We start from the raw sequence: 26,642 nt of genomic DNA on the forward strand, positions 1-26,642 counted from the left end.
ACGAATGGTACCTACCGGTTCCTGGCTGGAGAAGCAAGGATTACATCTTAACCGCTGGTTGAGTGAATGGCTCACTCACAACTGGAAGAAGTTTTGAATTTCTTATAGTGGTCTTATAACCATCATATCTATGTGTAAATCTATCACATTTTTGTATCTAAGCATTTTGTTTAATATACACCTAAAACTACCCACATCTTATTGAGATACTTGCGTAAAATATTAACCCAAATACTAGCTCGGTTTGCTAGACTGATGTGTACCTTCAGCCTAGTTTCCCTTCCAGCTCTTAACATAGTTTAAATATCATTGTGCTCTAGTGTTCATGGCGCGCTAAACGGTCTCTTTATACTAATTCGATAGCCCAGGATAAGTTAAAATACAAGATCTCCACGCCTCGTGTACTTATCGTAATTAACCAAGAAACCATTTACATACTAAAGAATTCAACAACCTAGCTTCACCGCCTAGGGAGCCTATCCATCCTTCGGTCTTGTCTTATATTTATGCCGTAGTGAATTACAGGCATTCTCCCTAGTCTCAGCAACAGACAACTTATGTCTGCATTCCCCTCAAAGTGCAGCGTATACATGACGTCTAAAACTTTCCAACACCCGCCTGTGTTGTCGTATATCTCCCAAGTACCAGCTCGTACACTATCTGTCAGGCACATAGCTCTAGGCATCGACGACAGTTTCTGAACTTCCCGTCTTTCATTCCCCAGATCTCCAACTATTACCCAAAAAGTTTACTCTCCTCTGTGTGTAACGCCCCTGCATACGCATCTGTCATTTATCCCGCTGACAGTACAGTAACCGGGATCTTTGCCGAATTGTTCAGCTAGTTATCGGCGAACAAGCCAAAACCCGAACCGCGAAATCAAGATAACATCCGCCAAACGCAAAAAAAAAAAAACTTAAACTCACCACAAAAAAATACAACAAAAAGTCCACAAACCTGCAGCAACAGCTCCCCGACTTCCCAGTGGGGCCCGGCGCCGAACATTCAAACTAAAAAACTCGGAAATAGGGACCAATCTACGACTATATCATTCAAGCCCTTATAGAAAGGAGTTTCTATATTGACAAAGTTTCCCCACCAATTGGAAGTTGTGGGGGGGTTTTGGAGAAGTCAAGCTGGGACGGGATTGAGATATCGAAAAGCATGCATCCCAGATGACCATTCCTTGCATGCGGATACTGGTACGGACAGGATCATCCTGTTCGGCGCTGTACCCGCGATTAAGGATACCATTGCGAGGCAATGGCGTCCGGACGGGGGTTTATAACAATTGGGCGTCGAGAGCGACGGCGAGGAGGTCGGTGGTGACGATGTTGCATAGGAGGGCGAAGCCGGATGATGAGGATGATGACTTTGTAAGTTTCATTGGATTGGATTTCTGGACTTCTTTGATATCCCGATCTGAGGATTTAGAGATTGCTATCCGGGCGTACTATTGTGGGGAAACGTTATCGGATAGTGTTATTATACTAGCCCCTAGCTATGATTCAACCTGTAGACATCTGTATTCGTCAAAGATATTTTAGTTTTGATAGTTCTTGATCGATACCTCGACCTGCTAACCCAAACCAACAATCTAGATCCCTGATCTCCGCGACTCCATAGTCGAAGCCCTCCAGAAACCCGGCATAACCGCAAACCGCTACATAATCCTCCAAGCTACCCCCTCATACGCCCATTTAGTCTCCGACCCCATCTTCCTCCAAGAGAGCATCGACCGCGCTGTTAAAACTGCAGGATTTCGAATCCACCGCGTCGAAGCCGTCAGTGTCGTAGTCGATAGCATTCCCAAGTCAATGTTCTCGCCTTACTCAGAAGGATGGAGTTTAATGATCACGGATCGTTTGATGAGGTTCTATGGAGATACATCTCCTGCTTTTCGAAACTTTGAGTTTAGACCGGCACCTGTGGCTGATATGCCGTCGAGCCCGCAACCTAATTTTTCAACATATCGAGCTTCTTCGAGGAATCCGGATGATGATCGGGGGGATTTTCAGATAATATTTAGGTCGATGGATATGACTGATTCTCCGAAAGATTTAAAACAGAGGATGCTGGCAAGGAATAAGGAGCTGATATATGTTAAGACAAAGATGGCCAACACTCTCTTTCAAAACGGATCACCTTCGACGGCGATGGTTCACAAATACCGTGTCGATGCGAATTATGATGGGTCCAATGCTACACTTCATCCGGAATTGGTGAATAGGATTAAGGATGTGACTGTCAGGCTGAGCGAATCTCAGGTATGGGAAACACGGGTTAATTTCCCCGTGAGGAACATCACGGAACCACGAAAGATTGTTAATGGCGTCGGGAATGTCATCAAAAAACTGGCAGGGCCGGATGGGAAAGAAATCAATGCATCCCAAGAACTAGAAGCCGCAGTCGCGGACTTGTCGATGAAGAAGGGATTATACGACCCCGTTACTCTAGAGAAAAAACCTATAGAGATCTTCGCACGGATATCATTCGATGATTCAAAGGCACTTGGGCAGAGACTTCCACCGAGATATGGAGGTCGTTTTGCCAAGGTTCTTGCTGGGGGCGGTGGATGGGGTGTTAATGCTGGGATATTGGCACTCGACCCGGAAGTTATACAGTACTTTGCTGGGCCCGGAAAGTCGAAGACGTCTGGTGGTCGGGCAACTACTCCGATACAGGGGAGATGGATTGCATTTTATTATAATGATCCGATGAAATCGACATCAAGGAGCCGGAAGGATTCATCGTTGGGGCAATGGAAGTTCACAATGGTAGGCAAAGGGGATACTTTTGGCTCAGGTACGGGGTACTCCGCTACGGATCCACCGTCGGTGCCAACTGCTCCGGGGCCCGTTGGGGGACCAGCTGTAGACTCCAAAGAAGTCTTAACACAGAGCTCTACAGAGGCAGAGTCTCAACAAGATCCCAAAGATGGCACACCACAGGACTCTATAGAGGGAACATCTCAACAGGATTCCAAAGACACCGCCGCATCACAGAGCTCCATAGAGGAAGTCTCTCCGCAAGTTTCTCAAGAAATGCCCCCGCCCATAGAAGAGACCAAACCACCCAAGAAATTCAACTACCCGGCTCAACAATTACAAACCGGTGCCGATACTGCTCTTTGTATCAACGGACAAAAGATGGAGATCCCCCTGTTCTCCCTCAAGATGGATCTCCTCGTTGAAATCGGAGAAGGTTCGTAAGAAGAATTAACCACCCTATCAGAAAATCCATAGTTCCCTCACTAATAAAAATACCCTCAGCTACAGCTGGCAAAGCCAGCAAAACCCTCATCCGTTTCATCGGCAACAATAGCGAACCACGCCCTAGGGGATTCCCATTAGTGGCTCAGAAAGAATGGAAGAAGATTGATGAGAGCAAGGGGAAGAAGCCGAGAAAGAAAAAGAGGTCTCCCCAAGGTCTCTCTCTCTCGGCCCGTAGGTTTATCACATTGGAGGGCAAGAAGTACGAAGCAGAGATTCAGAAGGCACGCTCTAACGATAATGATTCGGCGATAATCGAAGGCGATAATCAGGGGCTGTACCGTGGACCACCTAAATTCTCAGAATACATAGCCAGATTAAAGAAACGGGAGGCCCAGCAGGGCCTCTCGTCGGACGGGGTTAGGGTGTTATATGAACTAGAAAAGCTGCAGGGCCAGCAAGAGCAACTGGCCGAAGTGAATGCCGGACTGGATACTGCGCTGAAGGAGGTCAATAAGGAAGGCGTTCATGAAGGCGCCCAAAGAGATGCCTCCGAGCGTACCGACTAAGCAGCCAACTGGATCTCGGCGAGCGGGAGATAGTACCGGAGGAAACCAAGCCAGCTGGCAGGGAAGACAACTCGATGTTGGCAAAACAGGTGTGGTGAAATACCCCAATGTTTTCCAACAAACGGCATATTTAGTGTATCATACTCTGTATATAAAAGCCACGGCGTTAACATGCAATTGAGTATTTTGGAATCATATGTCATTATCTATCTAAAAATACAGAATGTTTTGGATATTGGGTTCCCGGGTGAACAACGGATTCAAATACCAAGCTTATCTAAAAGCAGGTAAGATCATAGAAATACATTTGAAGCAACTGTCTGGTAGAAAATCAAGTCGTGACTCAAAGAATCAGTGTCTGGATATGGGAGCCAAACAACCAGACACTAAGCCCAAGGAAAAAACCCATCGCGAAAACCAACTAGATCAACAATCTCTCGATCTTATCCTTCACAGCCTTGATCTGCTGAGCCAACTCGCTAGCCTCGTTAGTGGTGACGCTAGCGGAAATGACGGCTCTGCTAACACCGCAGGCACGTCCAAGGGCGATCTTGGATGGAACGAAGACGTATGGAACGTTCTTGTCTTCGCAAAGGAGAGGAAGATGGAGGAGAATTTCGATTGGAGAGGTGTCGGCCGCCATAACGATGAATTCGGAGATACCACGGTTAAGAGTCTTCGTGGCTACAGATTTTTTCGGTTTCAAGTTAGCGATGACATGGAATCGACGAACGAGAATAGAACACTGGGAATAAATACCTTCGTTGGCTCCCTTCTTCAACTGGCGATAATTGTTGGCCTGCTGGATGATGTCCAGGATCTGTTGGGTGAGAGCCTGATCGGCGAGGGGGAATGCTATATTGACTCTTAGCTTGCTGGTACTTAGATACGGTCCTGGGACTGACGACTAACTAACCTTTTGGATTTGGGGCAGACATGTTGATAGAGCTGATTATTTGAGAATCTAGACTAAGGCGACTGTTGGAGTAAGGTGTGGATGAATGGCAAAGGGTTCCTTGCGGTAGCTCGCCCTTCGATGGTTGCGATGCAGGTGGAGAGTGATGGTGATGGTATGAAGAAAGTTTGAAGAAAAAAAAGTCTTAAAACCAAAAAAATAAAATAGAAAAAGTTCGTGTTGCGTTGTGTGTTGAAGCTTAGTCATTCAGTGCCAAGCCTTCAGTTCCACGCCCCCAAAGTTGAGAAGCGTGTTGGTTTGGCTCTCCTGCTTTGCTTGCCAGCCATCGTCTACATCATCAGCCAGCCAGAACCTGCACAACTTCCGTGTCCTCGACCTCCCAGGAACAACCAATCCCCCAACAGTCCGCTGTTTTCAAGCCTTCTCGACTCATCTTCACCGTTAAAGACACTTGTCGACTTATATACCGACTTCTTCTTTTCGCCAGTCTAACTTCCGACCGAGTTTTCCGCAACTCCCGACACATATTTCCATCATGTCTTCAGATTACTGGTACGTGGCTTTGACGGGGACTTTTGAGGAGATAACTTGGAGCGACAGCTCTACGAGTTTTTTTAATAAGCTTTATATTCGAGTCTATACTAACATTTCTTCAATTTAGTCCCGTCTATGCGGTATGTCCTGCGCAATCCACTTTCAAGTCATGGCGTTCTATCTGCCCCTGGCGAAAATTATCTCCGTTGCCGTCATAGGCTGCACTAGATGCGGCAAGTCCGACGTCGGTTTAATTCGCGCCTTTCACCACTTTTTCCAAAGAAATGATGGAGTTTTTAAAATATCCATTTTCTGCGACAAGGGAAAATTTACTGATCCTCAAGATGTTCTGCTGTAGCCGTTCTTTGGTGCCATGGGGTGCGCCGCCTCCATAATCTTCTGTGCTTTCGGAGCTTCTTACGGAACCGCAAAGTCTGGTGTCGGTGTCGTTGCTTCCGGTGTTTTGAGACCTGATATGATGGTGAAGAGTATGTTTACCATCCCCCTTGCACAACTGGCTGTGGAATGCTGGTTCCGAGCTTTTTGGGAGTGGTGGTAGTGCGTAAGCTCGAACGTCAGCCACTCACCACACCGAAAAAAGTCACGAAGCTATTGTTTCACGGGCTGTTTTCCATGGAAAATGAGAGAAATTGTACGCTAACCACGAATCCCCGCTCGGTTTAAAGACTCCATCCCAGTCGTCATGGCTGGTATCGTTGCCATTTACGGTCTCGTCGTCTCCGTCTTGATTTCCTCCGGTTTGGCCCAAAAGCAGACACTATTCTCCGGTTTCATCCAGCTCGGCGCCGGTCTTGCTGTCGGTCTCTCTGGTCTTGCTGCCGGTTTCGCCATTGGTATTGTTGGTGATGCTGGTGTTCGTGGTACCGTTCAGCAGCCAAGGCTCTTCGTTGGAATGATTTTAATTCTCATTTTCGCAGAAGTCTTGGGTAAGTTTTACATTCAGGAAACGAAATCTTTTTGGGAGAGGTGATGCTAATTATACGAATCAGGTCTTTATGGTCTTATCGTTGCCCTGTTGATGAACTCGAAGGCACAAGGGAGCGTCTGCGAGTAAAGGAATTTACTCCGGATATGGGAAGAATAGAGTAGCACTTGGATATCCCGAAACCTCTCGCCACTCAATGGCTTACCATACTACTACTACCACTACATGTTCACGGAAGACGGACACACACACAACAAGAGACGGGAAAAATTCTACATGGTAATATTAGCATTTTTTATTTTTTTTACTATTCTTGTAAACAAAACCACGATGGGAAGCCGCAAATGAAAGTCACAAACACAATCACACACACACAAAGGAAATTCAAAGATGAGCGTTTTGCGAAGTTATCTTTTACTACTCTAATTCTTTTTGGTTTTTACTCCTACTCCTCTGTATTTTAGGGTGTCCTCTTGAATCTTTTCTTCTATATTTAGTCTTGTGATCTTTTTTTTGTTTGTAAGCATCATTAGAATATGGATTTTTGTTTAGGAGGGTGACTGTTTCGTTTTTGAGAAGTATTTTGAGACTTATAACTTGCTCGGATTCCGTGAAGAGGTTAACGGTTTGAGGACCGACGGGAATGGTGTGGACCCTGTGGTTGGACACCTGTTGGTTTCTGTGTAACTTAACCGTGCATGTCAGCTTGCCGGCTGGCCAGGCCTACCAACGTGAGGCGGATGTGTGAGTAAGACGTATGCATGCGCATACGTAGTATGGGATAAAGCTAATATATAAAGCCGCCTGATGGTGTGTAACGTCAAGACTGTTTCTAACGCTATAGCAATTAATATGCATATTAATATGTTTTATATGCAGCGCGCCTATGGCCTGTTGGCCTATCTAAACTACAACCTTAAAATCACACCGATGTAGGTTTATAGCAGGAATAGATTATCTCATTACCAAGTCTATCAGGTCTGCTAAGTATACATTAAGTAACCCATAGTTGGGAGGTCTGGCGACGAGACAAAACTCAACCTCAAGAGTATTGACAGTAACGTGAATGGAGTCGAAGCAAGGGCAAATTGGCATGGTAAGTCTTCTGCTCAGCCAATCCTCCCCCTCCGGGCGCCTCCTAGGTATATACATACTTCCTAGTAAATAAGTAGTCGATCCAGCCCGTGAGACTACGAAAGTGATCTACACACTGCCCGCCGGCTTAATAGGACCGAGTTTTTTGCGATTAACCCAAATCCAGCACAAGCATCCGAGAACGGTACCGATGGTGAGTGCTACTGTAGATATGACGAATAACCGCCACTCCTTTGCCACGACGAGTTGTTGAGTCCCGTCTTCAGATACATCAAATGAGATGATACTCCAGCCGAATATACTCTATCAACGTTTAAAAATCGAATTAGTTCTTATATTGCAATGTTGCTAGAATTCTTTAACGTATGGACGTCCGTATATACACGTAAATGTATATGCATGCGTGCATAGCGGGTCAGAATGCAGGACTTTAGAAACGATTATTGATGCTAGCGGAGTATAACTTACCGAAACGAATGCACCGGGAAGATACATCATAGTAAGAAAAGCAAGAACCTTCATGGATTGTGAATCCTTCTGTGTGCTTTTTGCAATTTGAGTCATGGTTTCCGACTCCTTGCTATTAGCTTCGGCGATTTTTTTACTCTCTTCAGCTATCTGCCGCATAGCATCACCGTTTTTCTTCATTTCCAGATTGCTTTGCAGAGTCTCTTGCGCTAGTTCTCGTAAAAGATCGTCGCCAGCCTTCATGGCGTCTGTATTTTCTTTGAGTGCGAGAGAAGCCTTATGTGATTCTTCGCTGGCTATTCTCATGGCTTTTGTGTGTTTTAACGAGATGGAGGTGGAGAGCTAGAATATGATTTTGTTACAAGAGTGTGTTCTTTGACGTTTTCGAGGTTTTACCCGCATAGAAGGGGGGAAATACTTACCCACGCAGAGGAAGTCTTTATTTTATCTAATTCTTGTTCCAGATGAACACCGAGAGTCTCAATATCAAGAAGGAGCACTGTCAATTGCTCCCGAACCCTCGTAGAGGTTTCGGACTTCAAGCCGGAAAATTCTAAGAAACTCGTATGTTGTTCCTGAGTAAATTTGAATATCAACTTTGACTCAATAATCTCCGATCGCATTGCAGAAACATGTCGTTGTGTAATGTGCATTTTGGAATTGAGTTCGCCGTATTCCTTTTCAACTTCATTGCCGTCGGATGAGATGAAATCTTGCACTTTTTGGTCCTAGAATTGACTAAAAGAATTAGTCTGTATTAAACAAGGAGATCGATAGGATCGTAAAGACAATGGATTAGCTAGAGCGTTAGAGTATAGAATAACTAATCTGCTTCCAAGTTTATATATCATGGAATTAGAGAAACTGAATAGCAAAAGCCTTAATCTAAAGTAGCTAATGGGTGCTAATGAAGCCAAAACATCTTACCAGCCACTCCGTTTTCAAACTAATGTAATCCAAGACTCGTCTCCAAACGTTTGTCCAATGTCTTAGGGCTATAATGATGATAAAGAAGGGGTCCCTTTGGTCTGTGTCTTTTTCCCGCTTGAAAGCTACAAAGGCGTCCTGCAGTAGCTGACAGAAGTTGAATTTTTCTCCCCCAACCTGCAGAAAAACGGTTGTCTTCCTCGTTTTAAGGTCGTATTTTAGATGTACTTTTTGTTTGGAGGTTTCACCTATTACGGTTGTCTTGGTGGGATTTGATTCAGAGAATACTTCTAGATAAGAACGTGGGTTGATTGGCAGTAACCCTGCGGTTACTTCCCGAAGGGTACCCCAAGGCTTATTGGCTGCCCTTGAAGGTAATATTATGTAGATATCTATCCATTTTTATATGTTAGGCTGTATTTAATACAATGTTGTATTCAGGTGACAGAACTATGCATGAGGCGTTAGCTAAAACTAGTAGGAGTACGTACCATAGGTTTTTGGCACACCCTCTCTATCATTTAGTGACCGACTTCCTATAGGAATACTTTCGGGGTTATCAAAACGAATAGTTGTCTGAAGGAATGTCGTATCAAAGTCATGTTCTGCGAATATCGCTTTCATCACGGTTGGGGTTATGTCGCGAAGGCGACCTCCTAGACTGAAGTTATAAAAATTCGAAGTTTGAAGTCAGCTTTCCATTGTTCTTGCAGCTCCTTAGAGGAAATTTCAAATCTACTGCGCTCATTTAAAAGGTGTCCTACTAAAACCTGTAGCTCTCAGCGGGGTCATCGCACTAATATGAGAATGGAGTTTAGTCCTAGGCCTTTTTGTGAAAGCTACGAACAAATGCACACGAGGCATCGACGTTACAAAACCTCGTACCTTCAATATTCTTTCAACCTCGGAGTCTGTAAACCCCGAAATAGCTCCTGGATTGTCATATAAGGGAAGACGATTAGGATCCCCTGGTGGCTGATCTCTAACCTTGTAATCATAGACTACTCATGTCGAAAACGTGTGGATTATTAGTGATATATGCGCGTGCACATGCTGTCGCAGTGTGGAGCCAAACGAGCGACCCAACTCATGCATGTTAATTTAACTACCGTCTATTGCTAGACCGATGTTTCATGCACTCCACACAATGCGAAAAATTTCAATTCTGGGCGAAATAGATATGTTTATACGTACAATGGCCCTCTTTAGTAAACCCAAAGATATGGTTGGATCTTAGGTTTCGGTCAGTCACGAGCTGTAAATCAGAAAGATTTTGCAAAATCCTGTCTTGGTCGATATATATATCCGCGGATGGAAGGCACATGGGAAAGTTTTCGAGGTTGTATTTCGAAATCAACTTCTCTGCTGGCTGGTTATAAAATTCAGCCAGAATTCAGGTATTAATACGTATTTGGTACTCGCGAGTTCATCGAATACAAGTTTGATCGGGGTATTCGGCAGGATGTTTTCAATCGGCGAGGTACTTACAGTTGGCTCATCGATACTAGATCCACTGTTCATGTTTTCGAGTGGTGGAGAGGAGGGCTGAGGGGGTGTTTCAGAACTTTGCATGGGAGCATGGAGCTGAATGGCAGAGATTGCCGGCGACATAATAGCGGATTGTTGGGAGGGTTCCATGATGAAAATATTAAATATATAACTTCAATATACCTGCTCCCTAAGTGCACCGAATTTCAATGAAGAGACATTCAATATTTAAGTTGATTGATACGTGCATGCCTGACTCTTTGATATTGGGGCACAGTATGCAATGGGTGGGCCGCCCAGGTGGCCGGGGGGCAGCGATTTTAGGTATCGGTCGCAGTGCAGTCTACGTGCACCCATGTTATCCAATCGAGTCCCTTCACCTATGCACCCCGGATAATTGAGTAACTGCTAGTCTGGTGGAGCTCCATGTGCAATTAACTGCTGCCAATTCCGTATGGTGACTTAGCCGCTCAGGATCTAGGAAATCCTGTTGACCTAGAACAAACGTTGCATATTTTTTCCATGCATGCATATGCGTAATGTCCGCCACAAACAATGCAATGATATTGCCATCTCATTCGCTGAGCGGTTATGCTAGACGCTTGAGGCTGAATAGATAGCATTTAAATTTTTAATGTATATTAATATAAATATCGCATAAGCGATCTTAAGGTGTAGACTAGTTGACGAACTTGTTTTGTCAGAAATAGTCATGTAACGTATGCAAGCCTGGGTCTAGTTCGCGAGCCAAGGAATACCTGAGCCGTCAATCAAGCTGGTCTTCAATGTGTTGCTTGTTGTATTTGGAGTGATCCTTGATGAAGCGTATATGAGTATCAAATTCTCTGGAACATTATATTGAAATGAGAAGTCAGCATTAAGAAGAGTACGGTAGGTTTCGTAGATGGATAGTAGGCTATTCTGGTTCCATGGTCACGTGAGTATTAGACCTCCGTCAGTGTAGTTTGAGGGCATGGCGACGATACAAATGTCCAACATAACACAACACAGCAACGTAAATCCAAAATCCACCAACCAACCAACCCACGATAATCGCAACGGCATCAATTCATCAACCCACAAACCATCTCCAAACGTTTCGCCATTAAAATTCATAACGAGCAAGATGGCTACTGAATCATCCAGCGGACTTCAGTCCGTCAGTATTCTCCAGGAGAAATCCCGTCTTGTCAATCTTGCCCCCGAGCTTCAAGTCGAAATCTTTTCGTACTGCACACCACATAACCTCTCCCAGCTAGCTGGCACTTGCAAAGCGATTAACAAAATTGCCAAACCTATCCTCTGGTCTAAACTCGATATGAAAATGACCAACGCTCCTGATTATGAAGATTGGCGCCGTGGTTGTCTGGATGAGGAACAGATGGACAAAATGGCCAGAGCTACCCGTCTCTTCAACGATTCGGATCTTGGATATGGATCTATCACCAAGATAATGATGTTTATGGGGGGCGAACCTGAGCGGCAAAATGGAAAGGCTGCTACGGAAGGCGATCTCCTTGAGCTAGTGAAGGAGAGGATCCAGGATGGCCGAATGCCAAATGTTAGATATTTGCGTGTGGAGCTTTGCAGAGACTGTAAGACCAAAAGCAATCTCTCTACAGCCTCAAATAAAGGCAATTCTCGTCGAAAACAGAAGAGGCTTCAATTTGTGCTAATTTACCCTCTCGTAATATAGATCTTTTCCGAGACGGATTTCCTCAGCTTGCGAGTAGTCCAAAATCTAGAGCTGGAAGGCTCATCCAAGCGCTCAAAACTTACTCTAGATCGAAGGCCCAAAGCGAATTCTGCCTTGATCTCTCATACACTTGCTCTTCCATCAAAGACATATTGACCGATTTTAACTATCCGAATTTAACATTCTTGAATCTGTCATTCAAGAACCCGATTGCCGACAGCGGTGGGCTAAAAAACTATACCGAACACTCAAACCAGGCTTACGACATACCCGCTCTCACGAAATTGCTCTCCGCTGCTACGAATCTTAGAGATCTGGGGTTATTACCAAAGCCAGTAACTCCACGTGTCGAAGATGAGATGCTTCACCAACCCCAGCCGGCGTCAACCAAACTGCTACAAGCTCTTCAGACTGCACTTTTTGGACTCAAAAAACTCAGATCGCTCCATGTTTGCGACTTTTTGTTCGATCCGTCGTTTTTCCCAGCGCCTCCCTCAAATGTCAAGTCCGTTTGTTATAGCTGCCTCGAGAGGGTATCCAAATCGTGGTGGGACCAGTTTGCCGCCTACGACTTCCCAAATGTGAAAACCATGGTGATTCATTATCAAGGGGAGGCTGCGGGTCCTCCTTCTAGGCGGAATTGGTGGCGAGGCATTGATGACGGCAAAACTGCTGTAGAAGACGGCGGATATGACGGCCTCCAACACTGGAAGTTCAAAATTCGCAACGTGGCTATTTCTACACTCACGGAGTTTATTTGTGACGAAGAAAGATGTCACCTGTTGCCAACGGACCTTGTAGAATGTATGGTTCGCAATAATAGAGGCATCCAAGAGGGGTGGGAGGAAGTTCTAGCTAAGCGCTACACAGAAAATTTATCCGCAGAGTGCAAAGGGAGGCTTGTATCGCCGTTAAAAGATCAAGTGATGCAACAGATCCAGAACAGACTTCAGGACCGATTTTTAGACAGGTTCAAGGACGGACAGAACGGACGGAATGAAGAGGAAGAAGTACGACTTTTTATGACTGCCTATGCGAAGGAGATAATGCACTGGATCCAGGAAAATACCAACACAAAGGCTTTGGGCAATTGATTACAACCGCGAAGCGATTATCTTTCTGATTTCCTGTATGCATCATTTTATCTGTTTTTCTTTCCACCTTCCCTCCCTACTCCTTCCTCCTTTATTTGCTTCCCCTACCCTTCCCCATTTTCTTTCTTCGCGGCCTGCTACCAGCATACTCTAACGGTGGCTTATGGAGTTGTTGCATATTATGTGTTGCAGGCACTCACCTTCATATTATTATCGTTGATTAACATATCCCCTGGTTCATTGCCCTTGATTAGTACACATCAGATCCTCGTTGTACTTACATAATACACACTAACTTAGCATGCAAAGGTTAGTACTACAAGCTGTATTTAAGACTCCCTAGCAATGGAAAATTATTTTACAATCCGTTAGTCATGTGACATCGCATCGTATGTATCTCGCGACAGCTAGAATGTCAGGCAAGCGCAAGGCCAGGCCAGGGTGCATTGTCGTGACGCATTGCATTAATGCACATGTATACACGGCGGCTTGTCGACTTGCTCGCTATCTCTTGCAATCCCACACACACACACAAAAAAAAACACCATTTTTAAAACTACCTACTTACTTAAGTGCCTAAGTACGAATAAATCCCTTCGAGTCTAGGTCATCAGCTATATAGATATATAGCTCAATACCTTATCGACGAGTTCTCAAGGATCCTAGCACAATATGGGCGTGGACGACATGGAACCAGGACCAACAGCAACCGAAACCGATGCAACAGCGGAGGATACCACCCCGCAATCTCAGTCACCCGAACTCTCGACCTCTCCATTCCTCTTCCTTCCTTACGAGATGATGCTAGGGATCGCAGGTTATCTACACGACTCCACACCCGGACAAGATTCCAAAGCCCTCAATTCCCTATCACAAACCTGTCATCATTTACGACAAGTTTTCTATCCACTCGCCAATCGTCACCTCTGGTATGACGAAGAAACACAGTTTCCTGATACGTTATTAAAACTCGTTCTTTATACATTGACGGAGCCATTGGTCCAACATGTTAGATCCGCTACGTTTCGATTTCAGAAAGAAACATCGTTCTGGTTCAGAGATGAGTATGATGAATTTATCGAGGAAGGGCTTGCTAAGTTGAAGTTATATCTGGCACAAAGAGCAGAATATGACGAGGACGAAGTTTTTAAGTATTTGGAGTCGAAGGTTGATGAGTATGGGACGTATATCTTACCGACTGTCATACTTTTTCAATTGAAGGACTTGGAGGAAATCGAATTAGCACCTTCTATTCACGCCATGAGTTCGAAATTCATGCTCACGACATTACACTATTTTGAACCACCGTTCCAACTAAACCGACTAGGAATGGTTAGATTGACTGATTTGGCTCCAGTCGATTACTGGCTGTTGGAAAGATTCCTTCGACTCGGACCACTCCCAACTCTTGGAATTGACTATAGATTCGGAAGTACAAGGGGTCGTCCAAAGATCAGACCGATTGAAGAGTTCTGTGAGGATGCAGAAGAAACATGGGAACCACATCTCGAGTCCGAATCAGAAGATGATATCTCCGTTTGGTCTTTAAACTCAGAAGAAAAAGTTATGTCTATATGGGGGCTACCTCAACGTGGAAATGGTCAAGGGAACGCCTCGGTTAGAACTGTTGAACAAGATATTAACGAATATCACCAAGGATATCAATCAGCCGGTTGGCAAGAAGCTTGGTATCCAACTGAAATCAGCTATGAGCTACCTGGAAACGATGCATCACCAGATACCGATAAATTCCAAGTCCAAGATCTACGTCTCTGGATGGACGAAATACCATCAATCTACGAAAAACTTATTCCATTACTCCACAAAATCACTGGTCTCCGTCGCTTCGATCTAAACCTATTTGCGATGTGGGGTTCTCCTGCATTGGGGCCGGTAGCTGCACCTAGCGCACGAGATTTCAAATGCATTATGAAACTCTTGGAAAATCATCAGGATACCCTAGAATCCCTCACCATCCGAATTGCACCACTCGCGATCCCTCGCTCAATAATGGAACCACTCCTAGGGTTCAGTCGTCTTCGCAAGGTTCACATGTTTTGTACAACAGCCATGATCCACGCATTCCAAACTGACGTTGAAGATGAATGCTTTTTCAGCTTCATGTTCCCCCCAAGCCTAGAAATGTTAAGAATGGACTTCTGTTCTTCTGAAAAACTCATAGAAAAGGCTATGGATATTTGGACCGCGGATTTCCCAAGATTGAAGGTTGTACTCGGCATTTTCAGGGAAGAATCCGTACATAGGGAAATGCGCAGACAGATACAAAAACTATGGGACTCGATGTCATATCAACAGGACTCAAATTCAGGATCATGGGAGGAGGTCGAACCAACAGAACCATCGGAAGCAGAAACGGCTCAAGATACCAACCCAACTCCTCCCGCCCGCTATCAGTGGCGTCGAAGAAGTAAGTCCCCAATACCTCTTTCAACCGTACATCCAAATATCTCACCCTACTAACCTCACCAGGTAATTACCACGCCCCTGTCCAACTCATAATCATTCTGGAGGGCCAAAGGAACGTCTGGTGTTCTCAAGAAGGCTGGTACGGTCCATTTCAAGAGCACCCACTGTGTGACCAACCATGGGATATCAATGCTTTCAATGCGATTGAACCATGGGCCCACGACTCGGAAGCAGATGAGAATGATTATAGTAGGTTAGATCCAAATGCTGATCTATGGATTGGGACGCCGTTGAGCGATATTGCGGAGATGAGGCTTTGAAATAACCAGCTTGCATTGTTCAGACACACTAAAGTGTGGCCAGCTTGCACGCGGTATTCAATTCCTTATTATTAATATTAGATGGTAGTGATGGTGGTTTTATTTTTATCACTTTGTGGAAACGCCCCCGTTGTGCACGGCAGAATTTCGTTTACGAGATAAGTTTTTGGGGGCATGAGATGGGACTTCTGTTAGTATAGAAATTATATCAGCTGGGTTAAAGGCTGAGTTGGAAAGTAGCGTCCAAAGCTGCGAACAGGAAGAAGACAATGCAATTAATCCTCTCCCTTCTCCAGTTTTACTGTTATAAAACGTATGTATCAACTTGTCTCGTCGCTAGACTCCTCAACTGTGTGTATTAACTATACTGAAGGAGTCTGGCGACGAGACAACGTATTAGCTATATTGAACTAAATTCCTCGTCTCGAGACCATCCCACCAAACCAAAAAGAAAAGGGGAAATTCAATAAAAATCAAGTGTATGTCCAATGCAAGGTGTAGATCATTATTAACGCATGCACACCGACACATTTCAAGTTTCTGCAGATCCGGGGCCTCAAACGTTCGGTAGTTGAAAACTTTCCCTTTTTTTTGACTTAGTTAAGCTGCATCAGTGAGTACATTAAGGTACATTTAGTGGATCGATACATCGTGAATCTAGGACTAATGACATCACAAGTGTACTTCAAAGATCTACGCGTATACGTTGGATATCGATATAATCGAAGATGAATATTTGCGATCCCATATATAGAGCTGTCTTTAATTCCACTCAGTTTATTTACGAGAGAAATCAAATCATTCAAGAGACGGTGGTGCAGAATGAATACAATGAAATGAGAGTATATCAAATATACGCCCCAAAGTTAAAAAAGACTAGATACATAAATAAATATGCGCAATCGATCCATATGCCAGACTATAAATCGAAAAGTGGATCGATGTCGTAAAACTCGACAGACAATATGCATGAAGGGTACCGTCAAGATATCAATCATTGATATCAAAAAAAAACCGTTTCCCTCAGATACCACATGCACACTTAATGCAAAAGAGGAGTTTATCATGACGCTGCCCTCACATCTGCGCCTGTTCCCGAGGCTATTACCATGATATAGTCCGCAAAATCCTCCTCCTAAATTAATATAGCACACTTAAATCTATCCATCAAGCCGCACCGGTACCACCACCGCTACCTCCAACACCTGTATTCCCAGTATCCACAAACTCACTACCCTTCGTCATCGACTGCCTTCTCGCCGCACTAGTAGTACTAGACCTCCGCCTAGCCTGCGACTCCTTTCGTCTCTGCTCCACAGACGAAAGTACCGATTCATCGAATTGGTAAAGCGATTTAAGTTCTACATCCTTCTTTCGCATTATATTCTTTTTAATCCAATAGGGTAGTGCTTGGGTCCACTGGTATTTCGTAAATTTATGGGTTGGTACACCGACTTTTATTTTTCACGACCTCAATTAGCTTTTACTGATACATCCAGGAAAAAACATTCAAGGTCGATTTTAGGGGAGCTTACAGATATAATCCAACTCCTCCAAGGTTCTCTGCTTAGTCTCAGGTAAGAAGCAAAAGATAAGGAAGAAAGCAACGACGTTTAATGCTGCGTAGAACCCAAAGGCACCGGTGGGGGTCATTGCTCCTAACATTCTTGGCCAAGTCATTGCCAGAACGGCGGCGAAGAATAGACAGACTGTGACGGCGTATGACATTCCGACCTCTGTTCGCGCCCAATATCAATATTAGCAAACACAACGATATCTGATACACAGTGACGAGAGCTTTTATAATTCCTTACCTCTGTGAGAGAGTGGAAAGACTTCAGCGGAGTATGCGAAGGGAACGGGACCTTCTCCTGCCGAGTAAAATGCTGTAAAGATGTAGACGAACAAAGCTATGAGGGCGATGTGCGCTGTACTCGATTCTGGGATATAGAAGCAGAAACTAACAAAAACAAATTCGTTAGCCAGAGTCCATGAATTATCTATCAAGATATCCCTTACCCAGCGGCTAGCAACGTCCAAGCCATCTGTGGGAATGTAAACAACAGAAGGGACCGACGTCCATAAGTATCGATTGTAAACACGGCAGGCCATGCGAACAAGAAATTAATCAACCCAAAGCCCATGGAAGCAATCAACGACTCTTTCGGGGATGCACCGGCAGCCTCAAAGATAGAAGATGAATAGAATGCCATGATGTTAACTAAATAGCAAAGTTAGTCACACAGTTTGCAAGCTACCAAGCTGCGATGTAGTCTGGATATTTATGAACGTTCGAACTACTTACTGCCGCACATTTGCTGCGCCAACATGACAATACCAGCTGCCAAAGTCGCACGTCTAATACGTGGAACTCTGAAGAGGTCAATGAATCTGGAAAGATAAGTGGATTGTCCCATAACCTTGTGTTCGACACTAATTTGAGCATTGATGTAGTATAGATCGCGAGCAGCTTGAATACGATGGTTTCGAAGTCGGAGAAGACTCTTGAAAGCTTCTTTATAGCGTCTCTTCTTAATATACCAACGCGGCGATTCTGCAATAGGTGTTAGATGGTGACAATTGAACATATAGCCCGTAAAAGTTTTCGAGGAGTCTTCTTACCAGGACAGAAGTAGATACCGAGAAGTAATGGAACGGCTGGGATGAACGCAGAGCCGAGTTGTAGACGCCATGCAATCTTGCCAGTATCCACGACCGCTAAATTGGCGCAAGTTCCCCTAGAAATTCCCGTCAGCAAGATTCCCGTATACATCTGGCGACTATGAAGCGTACAGGAAAATACCAAATGCCGTCCATAATTGCTACTCGATTCGTTAGTTTCGCGATCTCCGTCAACCTAGAGATAGAAAAATAAACACACCCATCTAATCTCATATATTAGTATATGAAGATAGGTCAATAAGTTTAAAAAAGGCCAACTTACGTCATAACCAAAGAACCACGAATAGCAGCCGGTGAATTCTCAGCAGCAAAGACAGGGACCGTAGAGCCCTTCGATCCCATCCCAATACCGAGAAGAATACGACAAATGAACAGTTCATACCAGTTTTTCGTAAACCCAGAACCAATGGCAGGCCAAAGACAAAAGTTTGCTGAGAAGAAAATAGTCCCACGACGTCCGAATAAGTTATTTAGAGGATCGGAAAGCCAACAACCACTAAAAACGACATTCTCATTAGCAATCAATCAAACTCTTGACGTGGCTAGATATGACTAACATGAAAGCGCTGCCGATATACGGCGCAGAGTTTACGAGACCCAGAATCCATTGATTTTTATCGTCGTCGGGCGACGGGTTATCTGGATCAACCCAGATACCGAACTCCTTCGGGAACGAAAGATTGGCGCCGTTGGATCCAGTCTGATCCCATCCTCTATCCGATTTCGTCAGCTATATTTCGAACTACGCCTATTATAATGAACTAGGATTTGGTACATACTGTACGGCTGCACCAATGGAACCTATCCTCAAACATATTATTATCAGCCAAGTTGCCCATTTGAATTTCAACTATCAGGAATGAAGTCTTACAAACGATGATGGAGATATACAGCGACATAGGCTGTTTATAGATATGCTCCGCCTCATCCTTCAGAACCTGTCTCTCCACATCATCTAGTTCCACAAGTTGTTCATAATTCCCAGGATCCTGGGCGACTAGAGCACCCTTTCGTAAATCATCTTTGATATCTTCGAGATCATTTTCTGTGGCGAATCTGTCGACGTCTGCAAAGAGAGCTTCCCGGGAAAGTCCAGCGAGGGGATTCTTGATTCTGAAGTTACGCACAATGTTATATTAGAATACCCTTATATCACTCCCCTTTAGATTTCTTTGTGCGACGTAGAGATAACAACCATTGAACCCCTCTCTTCGATCCAATGACGTAGGTAAGAATCCGTCGCGGTAAAGGAAGAACCTTTGAGGGGTATCTGAGAGAAATGACGGATACACGAGTCATGCGGGGAGAAGTTAAGGGACAAGCTCTTTTTTGTCTGTGATGAGCCAAGAAGCCAAAACTTACTTTGCTTCGACGTTTTGATTCAAATTGACACTATCGGCTGCGCCGTCTCTTTCGTAATCCTTGGAGTCATCCTCACTAGATATTGTGAAAACCTCTTAGTTAGTTTTTTTAAAAAAAGAAGAAATATTGGAAATGCCAATCGATATAGCTCAAGGATATGGGAAGTAATATGCATACCGACTCGCACTCGGCTTCTCGTAGTCGATATCATTCGACATAATTATTATTCCGTGTGTGTTATCGTAAGCCCGGAGATCGAATTACCAAATCCCCAGTGAAAATAAATATAAAAAACCCAACAAACGTCCTCGAGGATAATGCTGGAAAGGTAAGAAATGATATATATGGTTGAACAAAAATCAAAATCCTCAATGACGCATGGCAGTAGTCATCGATTGAAGATTTTCCATATACTCGAAAAGATCGATTGCGAACAATTGCGAAGGGCATCCCTTTTGCTCCCTTTTAAATACAGCAAGCCCACGCACCTCGTTAAAGCCTTGGGTAGAATCCGAGAAAGAAAAAAGGCCGCTCTGGTGAACTTTGATGTCAGGCATGCCTGTGCATGTCGTCCAAGAGCGGTAGCGGACATACCGATCATCCAGCATTACGTGCCGATCCCAACTGACTACAAAAACAAAACTCGGAATGTCTTCCACACCCGCCAAAAACTTCTGTCGGACCTCCATCTTCTTTCACGATTCGTACCTCATAGACCCTTTCCTTGTTCACTCTTTTGTTTCTTTTCTTTTTTCCTTCTTGTTTTATGATCATGGCGATTGGTGGTGTAGCGTTTTTATCGTACGATAAGCGGCTATCCTAGTTTGTCGTGGTTAGCTTGAGCTTGCAAATGCACCACAATGAAGCTTGAAGCTCACGGACATCTTAATCTGGAGCTATAGCTCTTGGCGAACCTTTAAGTACTCACGAAGCATCCGAGTATCTTCACACCTTGAAGGGTAGAGCGACAGGACATTGGCTATAAAAATAATGAAAAAATCAGGTTTTTGGGAATTTATCATTCCTACCACGATCATTTCCTATCGTTGTGCCCAATATTCGACGGCATCACTTTATCATAAACCCCTGTGGGTATAGTGGAATCCCCCATCATACGCGAATAACTGGGCTGACGGAAAGGTACGACAAAACCACATGCGACTCGGTAGCAAGTATATACCATGTCCTCGCATAAAAGGCAGCAGCGGTTCGCAATCCACACCTTAAGTTAAAATAATCAGACGACATGCATGAGTCGACCGTAACTCTATGGTTACACCTTCATGTATCATCCTCCCTCCTCTCGCTCCGAAATTCGAAACCAGGATTCATAGTCAATGGAAGAATTTTCGGCGAGACTTCCTTGCCTTGTCATCTTTTTTTGTTTGTTTTCTTCTCCATCTTGCATATTCCGACTCCCGATTATCCTTTCAGGACTATGTAGGCTTGCAAGCCAGCAATCAGAAGGGAAGTGTTCAGTTGCCTTCGGCACGAGCTCCACCCTCCACGCTAGGGGATTTATTTCTTATCAAAGTCCTTCGAATGACGATATTCAGGGTTATTTCATTACCAAAAGAGAGAAAGAAAAGAAAAAACCCGTATCCGGCGGACCCACTGTTGGATATCGATGAAAGGAAATGGTGTTGCACATCGTGGGCCAAGATGGCCCGCTAAAAACAAGAATTTCTGGGGTATGCGGGGTACAGATGTGCTAAGGAAAGCCTTAGCTGCCCAAGGATCGAATGATTCTTCGACCGAGAAACATCCCAAGGGATGCCTAGTATGCTTAATCACATACTTAAGCGGTCGGTATCAGTCCCGAACTCGATACCCGAATAGCGGGCGTCTTGGCTCGTTATCTTCGTTGCCTTGTCATCTGACAATCATTCTGCAAAATCAACAGCCGAAGATTAGAAAAGCAGAATGTTTGTAGTTTGTTCAAAGCGGTATTTGTTTTTTTGCGTATGCGACGTCGCAGCGAGGACTTTGCGCTCGAGCGTCCGTCAGTGATACTTTGGTTTTGGGAGTACTAGTGAACCGACTGCATTGCATTCCTCGTACACGGCTGGTTTCCCGTTTCTAGTGTGACGGCAAACTACCCAATATCGCGGACATGGACAGGTAGTAGAAAAGATAACAAAGCAATCGAAACCGAGACAAAAAGGCCTGGATAGTATAATTTTTGGGAAGCCGTGAAACTTTTGATGAGAAATTACTCTTGGCCTACGATATCAACCTCAAAGTTTCACGGTTCCATGCATACATGAAATCTCTGGAGGCAAAAAAAAGGGAGAGATTGTGCATGTCGGTAAATGTATTAGAACGTACAGAACTTCAACGGCGCCAATTGATCGCCGGAAACGAAAATCTGGGGAAAGGGCCGAAAGTTAGCTAAAGAGAGAAGAACAAAAAGGTACCACGCATATTAGTGAAGGTTGTGGACGACTCGAAGTGGATTCGGCACGGGAGTCTTATCGAAATTGCTATTTAAGGTTTCGCCTGGATTTGAAAACATCGTGAACGTTTCGCCCCGAGTCGGTGGAGATATCCAAAGAGTTTATAATTATGATGGAAATCGGGGAGTGGGCGAAAAAGTCTGTAGTTACTATACGATGATGTCATGCTGTGTAAACCGGGTGCTTCCAGATCGAACTCGTGATTTCCACGAGGTATCGACACCGCGGTCAATTGAATATCTGAAATGTCTTTTAGAAAGCTAACAGCCGTTAACCACTTACCTAGGCACTGACTACTAGTAGCTAAATCATTTTATATACTAACCGGCTTGTAATATATCAAGAAGCGTTTTCGTGACACCGCTACCCGCCTATAACACAGCGACATGCATTGCCACTCCTCGCAGAACAAACAGATTAAGTCCTGAAGAAATCTAGTGAGCGATAGATGTATCTTGAATTGGAGACTGCACTAGACTACAGTGATGGAGATTATTTGGTCTCGGGGTCAGTGTAAAACTGGAAGGGTTAACCCCTCCAATGCAATGCATGCGGCGAGGCTTATTCCGCTGATTGCTTGATGCATGCATGCATGATTGTAGTAGCGCTGGTCTTGATGCCTTAATCCTCAACCTGCAACAACGCCGACGCGACACTTTGTACCTACAATGCCACGTCTCCAGTAGTACAATATCAACATACCTAAGTATTCAGGCGTCGACAGTAGTCTTGTGGCTATTTAAATTAATAATATACTATCAAAGATCGATACTCAGCTCAGCCTCATCGCATCGATACATATAGGTAGTAGCTAGTAGCCATCGCGTGTGCTGGCCGAAGCTAGCTAGCCAGAACTACACCAACAAAAACAACACAGCCTGGCCTGCATCTCAATCAATCAACAGCTAACAGCTGAAATTCAACAGCCTGCTCGAGAAGTGATTTGATATAAGCATAGCCTTATTCCCGGCCGCGATTGAAGGATATGAAACACATCCAAATCCTTACTACATCTTTCAGCCTTTCAGAAATCAATTAAGATCGAATGCGGGGATCCCCTATCAATATCAAAATGAAGCGTGAAGTTCCACCCGCCAATCACCAGAGGTACGTATATCAACCCCCGAACTAGTCTCGTTCCTAGACTACCCCGAACCGTTTTATAACCACAATACCAAAGTCCTAACTGGTCTAACTATATATCTTTCCCCGCCAGCTCTCTAGAAAACGCTACCGCCGATGTTCCGGATAACCGTACCGAAGCGGTTGGATTATTCTATCCAGAATATGATAAACTGTATGAACAACCGGTGTTTAAATACGGTGGTGACGGCGATGGTATCGACGCCAAACGCGAAGATATCACCAATATCAGATCTCAAAGAGAATGTACACCTCCCAGCGACTCCGAACCCAATACAACAGAAAAGATCCCAGTCCAATTTCAAAACATCACAAACGACACAGTACCAGAAGACTATCCAGATACAAAGTCCACCACCCAAGAACCATCCTCCAAACGGCCATTCTATAAACTTCAATACTCCGCCATTCTCCAGAATTTCCAAACCATTCTCAAAAATGAAATCACAGAGATCATAAAAATCACATCAACTCTAATTTACAAAATCACAAAATACTCCATAATACTTTTCCTAGCGCTATTAATCGGAGGAATCATCCCTTTCCACCTCATAGCACTGATCTTTCCAGACTCAACCTGTGGATTCTTCGATCCATATACTCCAGATTCTCTAGCTATCTTATCACCATGTTCAACTTCAACATGGTCTGGAATCCCAGCGCCGGATCCTTTCTTCGCACGTGCAGTATATCAAAGTTCGTCGTTCGGAGACCTCCAAAAGGTTTCCTCAAAATCAGATAGTCTCCCGTCGAAAATCAGCGGCACGAGACATGAATTTCGAAAAATATTGATGGAGTTAACGGTTGGGACTGCAGATGTATCTTCAATGTAAGTGTTATACCCCCCTCCCAGATCCCCGATTCCTTGGCTCTAACACATATTCTTTTTTGTAAATAAAAGGGCAAACCTCTATTCCCTAATCCCAGAATACAACCACCTCCTCGACGCCGTCATAGATGGCATGCACGACTGCAGTTCAAAAACCCATAGCCTAATAGACGACGCAATAACCTACACCTCCTGGACCAACGCCGCCCTTCGCAGAATCGACTCCAAAAACTCATCTGCTCTCACATCCCTAATCTACTACCGAAGATGGTGGCCCTACGAAAAATCTTTCGCAGAGATGGAATTAGAAAGAGCGTTTGACAATTACGCCGTCAAGATGGAAGATCTGGCCGGCAGTGTCTATGATAGATACGTAGAGTTAGGAAAGCATCTCATGGAGTTTGAAAGGAAGTTAGATTCTATTGCTAATGCATTGAATATGGGACGTGATACATTCGAAGAGACCAAGATGACAGAAAAGTCGTTTTGGAAGGAGTTGATCGGGTCGCAGCCGTATAAACAGAAGATGGAGGATTTGGATAGGAAGTCTGAGCTTTTTGCGGTGGTTTATAAGTCTTCGATGGAAGGGTTGCAGATTGTGGATGCGACTAAACTTGCTTTGTCGCAGACACGAATGGGTATTCGCCACTTGAGAGAGGAAGTTGGGAAAGCGACTTTACCACGGGGTAAAGAGTGGTCGTTGAAGTTGACGATGAGGTTATTAGAGAATAGTGTGGCAGAGCTTCGAGCTTCCAAGGCCTACCGGGTTGGATATCCCTAAAATGTCAAAATAGCAGAGAGTATCAGAATACAGATTTTCAGCAATATCTTTCTTCTAAGTGCTTGATTTCATATTTCATATCTAGACCTTCTATGAGTCCCTTCACATCTATAAATTTATAAATCTAATCCCCAAGCCAATTAGGTCAAAAGTCTGCATGAAAGTGGAGCAAAACAGCATGTTACACACGATGAAGCATTCTCGGCCGAGGCTCAAGATACTCTCGCTTAACCTAAACGGGATAATACAAATACAACATTGCAACTCATTATAATCTCAGCAGGAAGTATATATTGGATTCGATGCTAAGGAATAATACAAGCTACTTTAGTGAAGTATTTATACACCCTCGTATTCGTATGCTAGTTTTTATTAACCTGTAGAAGTGGGATAGCAATATAGAGTACCTTGAAAAGTAGCTTCGTCCTAGAGGTAGTCAGATTTGTTCATTTTTCAACGTCCTAAATAGAAATACAAACCCAAGTTTAGAATTAGTATAGACCTCAAGGTTTATATCAAAACACGAGCCTGTTAGTTCTTTTTATATCTTCGAAGCCCGAAGTTTGCCCATGGCACATAGAGATATCCCAGCGATTGATCCTACAGAACCCGCCCCCAAAACCACCCAGCCCAGCCTCGAATAGCCTAGCCGAGTCAAACCTAGAGCGCATACTACTCCAAAATGCAACATTGATAGACCGTTAGAATAAAGAAATCGAACTTATCCAATGATTTTGAGGGTGGTGATTATATTCCCCGTTCCCCAACTTGTGTGGAAATCTAACAATGTCATCCCACAGCCAGTAGACGTAAATTCCAATCCCCGCAATGGGCTTCAAGCCATCCTAGGAGTGTCTTTCCCACAATCAGCCCTCTAGTTGCAAATTTGAGGGCTATGACCTGATTGAACCTCCATAGATTAATCTCAAGATATAAACTTGCAATCTGAGAGTAGAGAATTATATTTCTCCCAGCATGGGTCCTGCATGCTATGTACTAGTAAATTGTTTTACACCCAGATACCGCAGTCTCCGCGTCATAGGTGGTATAATCCGTCACAAAGCTGGTGTTCGTGTACCCCCGTTGAAAACAAGAGGTCACCCTGATGCTAGAGAGAGCACCTCCCTCCCCTCTTCCTCTCACCCCTTCCATCTCCATCTCCATCTCCATCTCCATCTCCATCTCCATCTCCATCTCCATCTCCATCTCCGTCTCCATCTCCATCTCCTCATTGACCCCATCAATGCCCATCACTACCTCATCATGATAAACACTATCTTTGTGTACCCCTTCTCGAAAATGCCTTTGCCAGTCCCTGAAGGTGTTCTTCTTCGCGTGCTTCGTGCAGTTCCTCGCAAGGATCTTGCCAATCTCCGCTTGGCCAGTCGACAGGTCAACGTTGTTGCGACGCAGCCGCCCTTCAAACAACTAAATATCAGTTATGGATACAACCGTTCCGAAGGATGGACAGATGGATGTTAAAAAAAAAAAATGCAGCTCCCCGCATTTGCATGAATGCTTCCCTTGTTGGTTTAGCGTGGGGAGAATCCCTTTGCTGATACCCGTCATGTTGTTTGGTTGTTGTGCATAGTCATTTTCTCTAAGATCGGAAAGTTCCCATGATCCTTTGACCATTCCCGTTTTCCATACAATCCCACACATGAACCAAGGACCGATGATGACAGGGCTCAGGTTTA

At 44.3% G+C, this 26,642-nt stretch overlaps 10 protein-coding genes across 10 annotated transcripts; 5 read left to right on the plus strand and 5 right to left on the minus strand.

Annotated features, from left to right (window-relative positions):
• Positions 1-1,331: 1,331 nt before the first annotated feature.
• On the plus strand, positions 1,332-3,781 carry AOL_s00075g23 (uncharacterized protein; the record flags this gene model as incomplete). The annotated part of the gene is made up of 3 exons (XM_011122334.1): positions 1,332-1,376; positions 1,602-3,204; positions 3,273-3,781. 3 exons carry the CDS (start codon positions 1,332-1,334, stop codon positions 3,779-3,781), a joined length of 2,157 nt encoding a protein of 718 aa, XP_011120636.1.
• Positions 3,782-4,202: 421 nt separating this feature from the next.
• On the minus strand, positions 4,203-4,719 carry AOL_s00075g24 (uncharacterized protein; the record flags this gene model as incomplete). The annotated part of the gene is made up of 3 exons (XM_011122335.1): positions 4,203-4,465; positions 4,541-4,636; positions 4,698-4,719. The coding sequence occupies 3 exons, from the start codon at positions 4,717-4,719 to the stop codon at positions 4,203-4,205; spliced, it is 381 nt and encodes a 126-aa protein (XP_011120637.1).
• Positions 4,720-5,232: 513 nt separating this feature from the next.
• Positions 5,233-6,306, plus strand: AOL_s00075g25 (uncharacterized protein; the record flags this gene model as incomplete). The annotated part of the gene is made up of 5 exons (XM_011122336.1): positions 5,233-5,249; positions 5,359-5,371; positions 5,590-5,719; positions 5,918-6,178; positions 6,242-6,306. The coding sequence occupies 5 exons, from the start codon at positions 5,233-5,235 to the stop codon at positions 6,304-6,306; spliced, it is 486 nt and encodes a 161-aa protein (XP_011120638.1).
• A 1,074-nt stretch (positions 6,307-7,380) lies between these two features.
• On the minus strand, positions 7,381-9,291 carry AOL_s00075g26 (uncharacterized protein; the record flags this gene model as incomplete). The annotated part of the gene is made up of 5 exons (XM_011122337.1): positions 7,381-7,575; positions 7,741-8,082; positions 8,163-8,468; positions 8,668-9,059; positions 9,159-9,291. The coding sequence occupies 5 exons, from the start codon at positions 9,289-9,291 to the stop codon at positions 7,381-7,383; spliced, it is 1,368 nt and encodes a 455-aa protein (XP_011120639.1).
• A 139-nt stretch (positions 9,292-9,430) lies between these two features.
• AOL_s00075g27 (uncharacterized protein) lies at positions 9,431-10,305 on the minus strand (the record flags this gene model as incomplete). The annotated part of the gene is made up of 4 exons (XM_011122338.1): positions 9,431-9,463; positions 9,553-9,668; positions 9,862-10,036; positions 10,156-10,305. 4 exons carry the CDS (start codon positions 10,303-10,305, stop codon positions 9,431-9,433), a joined length of 474 nt encoding a protein of 157 aa, XP_011120640.1.
• Positions 10,306-11,281: 976 nt separating this feature from the next.
• On the plus strand, positions 11,282-12,945 carry AOL_s00075g28 (uncharacterized protein; the record flags this gene model as incomplete). The annotated part of the gene is made up of 2 exons (XM_011122339.1): positions 11,282-11,750; positions 11,852-12,945. 2 exons carry the CDS (start codon positions 11,282-11,284, stop codon positions 12,943-12,945), a joined length of 1,563 nt encoding a protein of 520 aa, XP_011120641.1.
• Positions 12,946-13,617: 672 nt separating this feature from the next.
• Positions 13,618-15,692, plus strand: AOL_s00075g29 (uncharacterized protein; the record flags this gene model as incomplete). The annotated part of the gene is made up of 2 exons (XM_011122340.1): positions 13,618-15,373; positions 15,436-15,692. The coding sequence occupies 2 exons, from the start codon at positions 13,618-13,620 to the stop codon at positions 15,690-15,692; spliced, it is 2,013 nt and encodes a 670-aa protein (XP_011120642.1).
• A 1,167-nt stretch (positions 15,693-16,859) lies between these two features.
• AOL_s00075g30 (uncharacterized protein) lies at positions 16,860-19,954 on the minus strand (the record flags this gene model as incomplete). Its single annotated transcript, XM_011122341.1, has 13 exons — positions 16,860-17,146; positions 17,228-17,428; positions 17,507-17,652; positions 17,712-17,913; positions 17,998-18,246; positions 18,315-18,430; positions 18,496-18,549; positions 18,637-18,870; positions 18,932-19,087; positions 19,154-19,175; positions 19,246-19,487; positions 19,737-19,811; positions 19,914-19,954. 13 exons carry the CDS (start codon positions 19,952-19,954, stop codon positions 16,860-16,862), a joined length of 2,025 nt encoding a protein of 674 aa, XP_011120643.1.
• A 3,310-nt stretch (positions 19,955-23,264) lies between these two features.
• Positions 23,265-24,945, plus strand: AOL_s00075g31 (uncharacterized protein; the record flags this gene model as incomplete). The annotated part of the gene is made up of 3 exons (XM_011122342.1): positions 23,265-23,299; positions 23,409-24,164; positions 24,237-24,945. 3 exons carry the CDS (start codon positions 23,265-23,267, stop codon positions 24,943-24,945), a joined length of 1,500 nt encoding a protein of 499 aa, XP_011120644.1.
• Positions 24,946-25,941: 996 nt separating this feature from the next.
• On the minus strand, positions 25,942-26,514 carry AOL_s00075g32 (uncharacterized protein; the record flags this gene model as incomplete). The annotated part of the gene is made up of 2 exons (XM_011122343.1): positions 25,942-26,363; positions 26,508-26,514. 2 exons carry the CDS (start codon positions 26,512-26,514, stop codon positions 25,942-25,944), a joined length of 429 nt encoding a protein of 142 aa, XP_011120645.1.
• Positions 26,515-26,642: the final 128 nt, after the last annotated feature.

Source organism: Orbilia oligospora, assembly GCF_000225545.1.
Source record: "Orbilia oligospora ATCC 24927 unplaced genomic scaffold scaffold00075, whole genome shotgun sequence".
NCBI classification, from domain to species: Eukaryota; Fungi; Ascomycota; class Orbiliomycetes; order Orbiliales; family Orbiliaceae; genus Orbilia; species Orbilia oligospora.